At 43.0% G+C, this 8894-nt stretch overlaps 1 protein-coding gene across 1 annotated transcript; it reads right to left on the bottom strand.

Annotated features, from left to right (window-relative positions):
* Positions 1-3858: 3858 nt before the first annotated feature.
* Positions 3859-8578, bottom strand: alx1 (ALX homeobox 1). The gene is made up of 4 exons (XM_084017754.1): positions 8290-8578; positions 7725-8029; positions 7216-7344; positions 3859-4418 (listed from the first exon to the last, which is right to left on the bottom strand). Exons 1-4 carry the CDS (start codon positions 8483-8485, stop codon positions 4080-4082), a joined length of 969 nt encoding a protein of 322 aa, XP_083873880.1. The 5' UTR covers positions 8486-8578; the 3' UTR covers positions 3859-4079.
* Between the last annotated feature and the right edge of the window lie 316 nt (positions 8579-8894).

Genomic DNA, 8894 nt, shown 5'->3' with positions numbered 1-8894 from the left:
GATCCAGCTCTATTTCTTCGTGTCTTCAGCTGTGTGTGTGTGTGAGAGAGAGAGAGAAAAAGAGAGAGAGACACACACACACACACAGAGGCCTGTCCTCCCCCACGTGAGGTAGTGCGGGAAGTAGGGAGGAAGGGGAGGGAAGCTCTTATATTAATGGCTGCGGTTAACCTGTGAGGGTCAAACCCATTGGCGCTGTTGATGGATCTGGTCTGTAGGAGCTTTCTCTCTCTCACACTCTCTCTCTGCATCACACACACACACACACACACACACACACGTGAACACGTGTGCAGGCCGGGTTGCTGCTGATCATCAGTCTCTGGTTGTGGCGTTGTGATGTGCCGGTGATCAGAGAGATGAAGGTGACGGGGAGGAGAGGCGGTTGGGGAAAAAAAGACGAGCGTATTGGAGTTTTAGTTACAGACGAGTTCATCAGAGGAAAATAAATCACGTCACTGGATGAGGTAAATCAGTGGGTGGAGCCACAACACCACCGTTTCAAGCAGAGGCTCCACATGATTAGTGGATGTGGTCGCTGTGACGTCAACCACCGGTTTGGGGACTGCCGTTGTGAAGCATTTGGGCCGTTGCCATCTTGTTTTTTTTGCAACATGTGGGGGAGGACGTGAAGTACATACGTTGACCTCATTTAATGCTTGGTCAGATTTATTGTCACAGTGCAGAAAATTCCATCCATTGCAAATGTTCTCTGACATTTTATCCCAGCGGACGAACCTAAACCCCTGATGCTTGCGCTTGCAAAAGGATTGTGGTTAAAACTTACCATGAACATCCCATAATGTACAATCAAGACAGCTCGTCACATATTGCATTTTACGTAATGTGATAATATATATTACGATGTAGTGAATACATGATTTATCTGTGTTAAATAAGTAAAAGAAAAAACCCTCACTCCAACATCGGGGAAACCATCCTCACCGTTTCCATGGACACGTCAGGATCAAAGCCTCCGTGTTGTGATGCATGCAGATAACGGAGCAGGGTTTGGGCCGTTGAATTGCAGTAACCAGGAAGCACCCCGAGGTAACAGACCGGTTTCCAACCCGAAGCATCTGAGACACGTTAAAGCCCTAATTGAATCAAGCCTACCGTTCCTATAGACGGGGTTTCCACGATGCCGTCTGTGATCTCACAGCAAAACAAAAGGATGATGTCAGTAAAGAAAAAGAAGAGGTAGAAGAGGAAGACATGCTCCCAATTACACGACAGTGTGATGGATTAAAGGACGAGCACGGTGTGTTTGAGGAGATGCGTGGAGTGTCGGCGCCTCACAGAAAAAGGCTACTATTGATGAATGATGAGATGAACCATGTTTAATGAGCTGACATAACTGTGACAGGCTACGAGAAAAAACCTGAGGCCTAATATGGATGGAGTTGAAAGGATAAGGTCAGTCGTATCGATTATTTTTCAGTTTATTTTTCTTTTTGAGTCAAACAATGTCTACCAGTTTACCAGACCTGAACTGCAGAGCTTCCGTTTTAGAAGGCAGGGCGATGATTTGGCTTTATTATTTCGCCGTTTTTATCATCCTGAACTTGGCAAAAACAGTTTGGAACTTTTAAAAAAGCAGGCGGAATATGCATAATTTCGATAAACTGATCACATATTGGGAGTTAAAATGGTAACTTTCTCACCTGAAAAACATTCAGACTTACTAACAGTGTTTTAAAAGCTTATAAATCGATGTTTTGGTAAAGTGAAGGATTGTAAAGCTGCCTCCTAGAACCGAACACAAAATGACGCAATGCTGAAGTGACCAGAATAAGATGAGTAACATGCTGTCACATTGTTGGCTCCGGCTGAGTGAGCCATTAATCCAAAGAATAAAACATTACTTGCTGATTGTTGTTCTAAAGCACAAATAAACACATCCACACCTCCTGACAAACCTGGAGGAAGGTACCGGATTTTCAATTAATGCAGCCTAAGACACGCTACATCCTGCTGTGGCCTGCCTGCTCTCTCTGCGTCAGGCCTGTGAGGTCCGTTAGCCTCTGTACGATAAGGGTCACGACAAACAGGTGGTTTAACCTGGATGTGAGAACGGACTACACAAGCTGCCTATTGGCTGAAGGTCACATGTTGCATATTATACCTTTCTAACAGGGGATGTATCATTAAAAATGCACATACGTTTGGGCATCTGAAGTGGCGTTTGACCCCCAGCCAGGTTTTTCTGACCCGATTCAACGAGCCAATCAGATTTGGCTCCACTTCCTATGTCACATGTAGATTATACCGGCATCTTTGCAAATGTGCACCAAAAAAAAAAAAATTGATGCAGCTGTGTTGGAATCAAGTGACATTCATTTATTATACATGAAACAGATATAGATTTACAACACAAACCATTTTAAAACAACCGGCCTCCTCTGCCGACGTGTACCTGCGATACACAGCAGAGGCAGACTACAGAGATTACAGAGCTTTGCTGCAAAGCACACAGACACGTCAGTACGTTGAGTTAGTTCGCCTCCACGCCGCTCATCTTCGGTCCTGAGCCGGAACAAGGGAGGGACATCCAAGGCGCTGGGTTAAGAAAGCTTTTTCACAGTGCTTAAAATCGCTGTAGTGGTTCTGGACCCAACCCTGGATCCACACGTACCAACACTGGGATCAAATCCCACTAGAGCCTGGAGCTCCGTTGCTTCACCTCCCTTTCACACTTCTTTCCGTCTCAATAAAGAGGAAACACTGAGGACTCTCCGACCCCCATTTTAAAGAACAAAAACAAAGAAAGCACAGCTCTCACCTCCACAGATCATGAGGGTTAAAACACTGGACATTACCCTGAAAGAACATCTCCAGCTCAGAGCTACAGTTGGTAACTTAAAATAACCTTTAATTATATTTCCTCGGATTGACACAATATGTGGCCAATATGTGACCAGCAGGGGGCGACTCCTTTTGTTGCAAAAAGAAGTCTGTATGAAAGTCTAATTAGCCTATGCCTCTCTTGATTTTTTATCTCAGTTAATATTTTAAACATGGTCTTAATCTCTAGTTTCAAGCCATCTTCAATCCAGCCTGATGTTCTTTGTTCATGTCATAATTATGGTCCATTTAGAGAAAATAAAGCAGAGTATGCAGAGTGCTTTAGGGCGGGGCTATTTGGTGATTGACAGGTCACTTAGATATTTAAACCTTTCACAGTTAATTGTAAATTGTTAATTGTTTTGGTTGCATAAAATTGTCTTAATCAGCAGTCAGTTGTATTTGGCTCCACCCTTTCGAGTCACATCTGGTGGCAAAAAAAATAAGATGGCGATGCACAAAAACAAAGATGGCGACGGCCAAAATGCTCAACTGCATGCTTCAAAGCAGCAGGCCACAGACCGCGTTTTACATAAGGTCTATGATCCTGTCAGTAGTTCATTATACAGATAATCTGCTCTTTAGTGCTCTCAATGGCATTTGCAAGATTCCAATGTGCCCAAAGGAAACCAACCAATCAGAGCTGTGAACTCTGATCAAACTAGACAACGCCGATCAAATCAAAGAATCAATATTGTGTTACTTTGCCCATTTCTCTCCTAAATTGTTTTCAGAAACATATGTTAGTGTACCGTTTAGCTGCGATCTGAGAAAGTTTGTGACCAAAACCACCAGCTCACCGACCAAACCGTTGGAACAGAATCTGGATTCATATTTGATCAACGCTGCCTAGTTTGATCGGAGACTCTTCAGCTCTGATTGGATGTTTGTCTTTGGTCGTTGTGGAATCTGGCAAATGCCATTATGGAGACTGATTTTATTATGAATGTATTTATTCTCATTGATTTTATTAAGGTTACCAACTGAAGCTTTAAATGTCTTTGACCAGAAGGATTTTAATGGTCCACCGTACTGTAGGAACCAGAACTAGACAGTAAGGCAGTGTGATGGTGACATCTAATCTGTAGATGTTGTTTGATCTGCACTGTGAGTGACAAACGGCTTTTTGTGAATATGATTTCAGGCTCTTTGGGTAATTCCCACACACAGAATGGAGAAAAGAAAAATGTTTCCATACATTATCCAGACTTCCCAGACACGCACAGGGATCCTGATCACATGGCCCACGAGATATTGGCCGTGTGCTCCTTGGCCTTCATGCGCAACACGGCTATGCTGGACGAGCGCCTCTCAAACTCCGGCTTGGTCTCGAAGGCGTGGTGGCCGTTGGCGGCCGGCGTGAGGAGGGAGTCCGCGCTGAAGAAGTTGTTGAGGGAGACGTGGCCAAACTGGTTCTGCTGATTGGGGAAGCTCACGTAGCCGTGCTCGCCGGCGGCGGCCGAACGCGGGGAGTGGGAGTAGGAGGTCACGCAGGGAGGGGAGCCTCGGGGCAGCATGCAGGAGGAGACCACGGAGCCGCCGGGAGCCGGGCTCGGCCACAAGTTGTTGGGGATCTGTTGAAGAGGGACAGAAGGGTTTAGATTATAAATGTCACATGCAAAGGTTTCAACTACATAGATGGTGAGTGTATAGCTTTACATGTATATTCACAGTGAAATCACTTCACCATATGACACCTGAATCATCCCAGTCTCTGATGAAGACTGTGAGATGTCATCAAAAGCTCAGGAAAAGCTTTGATTGCAGATTATTTTGTCACAGTAAGTAGTTTATAGAAGTGTTTAAATCCTCGATGAATATGACTAAATAGAAGTCCACAAGTAGTTTGTGTTAGTATGGATAATCTACATTGTTATTTGAAGATTGTAATATTTTATAATACAGTTCTCACAATGCATATAAGAAAATGAGTGTGCAAAAAATGCTAATTTCTTATATGCATGGTGAAAACTGTATTCTAACATATTACATAAAAAAATCACCTAACAAAAGTGGTATCTGGAAATAATAATGTAGATTATCCAGATAAACACTTGACTTAAAAAAAAGAAGCCATTTCGTTCACCTCCATTGTTTTGGGACGGAGGCAGAAATATCAGAGACAGGTTTCTCAATATCTTGAAGCCAAAACTACCAGCATGTGTGGACAACACTCTCAGTGTCGGGGGAATGTGTTTGGGGGGATAATGTGATCCTTTATGGGTTAACGTCATCGGAGGCAAAGGCATACAAACAACTCCAAAGAGCCAGTGTGTGTTCACATATTTCATATATTTTATGAAATGTATAATTAAAGTCTATTTCAGCCTCTTATGGCATTTTACTCGATGATCAGAGGGCCAACAGGCCACAGAAAGCAAAAAGATATAGTCCCATCTGGTCAGCATGCAGTTTCTACATGAGTTTCATGTAGAAACTATTTTCTTTCAACCACAGTTTCTTCATTAAAGTGCTCACGACGAAGAGTGTCCCATTTACGGAGGGCAAACAACACAGACACAACTGACATCTCGTCCACATCGGAATGACTTCATTCCCGCTGAGGAGACGTGCCAGTGTGAGCCAGGGGTGTGTGAATACTAGCATGCAAATGTGCCACCTCATCCCCACAACATTAACTCCATGATATTTCCAAAAAGATTAAAAGATAAAGAATAAGGATTTTTAATGCATCAAAATAGCCCCATACATTCCAGCATATCCATAAAAGAAATCCACAAAACTGCACGATTCTAAAGTGAACCAAAGAGCTTTTGCACAGGACAACACCTTTTTGCCAAAGTATAGCTTACAGAAAAGTTGAACAAATACCACAAACCAACAGTGCTGCGGTCAAGAGAAAACCAACGTTGACGGTTAAATAAACCTCTTTTGTGGCAGGAAATTCACTTGTAGCTTGGGAATCAGCTTTGCCGACATGTTCCAGATCACATGTGCCACCGATAAGCCGGACCTTCGTCTTTACCCCCAAAACACAACATAACAGTAACAGCAGCAGCAATGGCTCTCAAACTAAATGAAATAAAAGAAAAGTCTTTAAAACCCCACGAAGAATGCAATCCATGTCGACTGCGTTTAGGGAGAGAAAAGCAGCCGCTGGCAGCAGTTGGCTTCAGGACGGTCTATTTAATGACAGTAATCTGGATCAGCTGGGAGACACGGAGGACTGCACTGGTACTATAGGAAACATGTGCCGAGGAAAGTACGAGGCACTCCAACAGATTTCTGACCCGGTCTTGAACCAAGGGCGTAAAAGAGCTACGACTTTTTATACTTTTAAAAAAAAAAACAATTCTACCTCTTTGAATTCAACACTTTCTGCAAGCTTCAAATGTTAACGCTCCCCCCCATCTGAAAAGCCTGGACGACATCGGAGGCCTAATGTGAGTTTCTGATAGACAACACCGAGCGAAGCGTCTCCTCTCACCTCATCTCGTAACTGACCTTTGTCCGAGCAGCAAGATGAATGTGCGGCGAACATGAAATCTGATATAAGGCCATTCATTCAGCCGTGACACCTCACAGACGCTCTAATCAGTGTCCAGGTCCTTATCTGAAGATGGGTTTCATAATACGTGATTGATAGAGCAGCAATGACGTGCTCTGATTTATTCAGATTTGAGCGCTCATTTGTCGTGACTTAAATAAATGGAGTATTTTCGAAGAGAATACATTATTCCCCACCAGCCCTGTAGATATGAGTTAAGGGAGAGTAACATTTTAACTAATAGGTGCCACCATGAAACTGGCCCAGTTTAAAAGTTAAACGTTTTCTAAAATGTTTACATACAGCAAAAGAGGGACTGTCTTATTAAATAAGTGCCAATTTGCATAATTTACTATGACAGAAAACTGAACATTGGATTGTTTCATTTTGTTGATATATTAGAGTCAAAGTTTATCAGGGGGAAGTTTGGATATTATCTTTGTATCACTCCATAAATCTGAAAATATTGTCAACGGCCATAAAAAAAATTAAAAATCACCATTTTTGGGGGGAATAAAGTAATCCATAAACCAGACTATGAATGTTATATGAACAAACTTGCAAAAATCTTCAGAAAGAAATGAATGAAACTGGAGTTTTAAATGTTAGAGCTGCTGAAGTGGAGATTTCTGTCTCAGATTCAGAAAAAATTATAATTTCGAGAAAACAGCCATTAAATATATACACAGGTGACTATGTTAAAAAAAAAAAAAAAAAACTAATAAATACAATGAACCTCTACTTGATTACTCGCATTGACCCAATTATTTTTTTGTATTAAAAGTTTTCTGAAATGTTATGTTTAAATATGCAAATTGGGTATGATCTTGTAATTTTCGGTGCAGCGCGTGAAGCCAACTCGCCTGCGTGTAGCTGTCGCTCCTCGGTAACACCGATAAATCGTAGGTGGCAGCGAAGTGAGTTTTGGCTTGTTGGATCTGCCCGTAGCGCTCTCTTTTCCTCCATTTTGCTCTTCTGTTCTGAAACCACACCTAGAGGGAAATAAGAAAATATGGAAGTAAATATAAAATAAAATTAGACAAAACAAAATCCAATGGATTTAATGTGACTTTTTGACCAAATATCACTGGAATTTTGCTTAGAAAAGAATTCCGTCCATTTTCTGGCAAAAATCATGTGTTTAAATAAGAGTTGGAAATTATATAATAATATACTTTCGTTATTGCTTAAATAAAAAGAACGAAAAGTGTATGTATCATCGACAAATGTGTTTATTTACTAAATATGTTGTTTCTAGCATCCTTGACGCGGAGCGGCGCTCCGTTGGTTTGTTCTCGCCATTAAAGCCGTCTCTCATTCTCTTATGGTTTATTTTCTCCAAACGGGAACAAAATAAAAGTGTGGTAATAACCTGCACTCTGGCCTCTGTTAATTCCGTCCGCATGGCCAGCTGTTCCCTCACATACACATCTGGATAGTGCGTTTTCTGGAAGACTTTCTCCAGCTCCTCCAGCTGCGCGCTGGTGAAGGTGGTCCGGTGTCTCCGCTTCTTGCTGCTGGACACGTTGCTGTCGCACTTGTCCCCCATGTCGTCCAGGTCCGCTTTGTCCGGCCCGCTGGTCACCGGCGACGCCCGCAGCGTGCAGCAGCTCTCCATCGACCTGCCGAGGTCCGAGTGCAACGCGTCCTCGTCCGCTTTTGGCACACCGTAATTGGCTGGAATTAAAAATCAATAAGGATAACTCTTAATAAACGACATGCAATTACATGTTAACTTAAAAGCATACTTAAATAAAATGTGGGCTATACTAATAAATTAATTTTATTAAATTAAAAGCAGAAATCTGTGTTGATCGTTTAAAGCGTTTCACACTAAAATAAACCAGGTTAAATGAAAAAAAAATAATAATAAATAAAGAAAATGTTGAAAACAAATAATCACAATAAACCTGTAATGTAAATGTGGTGTTACGCACCGCTCTGGTCTCCGCTGCAGGGCGAGGAGCGGTGCTCGCCGCTCTGGAGCCCGAAGGCCTGCGCGCACTTCGGGGAAGACTTGCTGAAGTACTGCGCGCTGTCCAGGCTCTCCATGACTTGGTCCATGTAGTAATCGCTGGCCTTCATCGCTTGGCTCTTCAACGCAAACTTATCATCCAAATACTCCATCATCATAACTCGAACCCGCTCGCTTTAATCAAAAGTCACCATAAAAAAAAACGACGGCTCGGAAACGGATCGCTGTCGCGCAACGATGCAACGCAACGCAACAATTCGCCAGCGGAGTTAATTAGCTCCGCGTTGGAGGCACGACGTCTTTATAGCCCCGAAGAGAACCAGATCCTTCCAGAGCTCCCCTCCTCTCTGCATGAAGCAGCAGCCAGCTCCTCCCACGGCCCGGATCCGAACCGAGCAGCAGTCTGACGTACCTCCAGACCCGCACCAGGACTCAGAGGGGACGCAGCCGAACCGGACTCTGGTTTACAGCATGTTGAGACCATCAGTGAGACAATCAGTCAAGTTGGGACTGCTAACGGGATTTAATGGTTGCTTCGGATACTCGAGGTCTCAGATCTCATGGTTT

Source organism: Eutrigla gurnardus (genome assembly GCF_963514095.1).
Source record: "Eutrigla gurnardus genome assembly, chromosome: 9".
NCBI lineage: Eukaryota > Metazoa > Chordata > Actinopteri > Perciformes > Triglidae > Eutrigla > Eutrigla gurnardus.
Note: the sequence above shows the minus strand (reverse complement) of the source record. Positions and strands in the feature narration are given on the sequence as shown.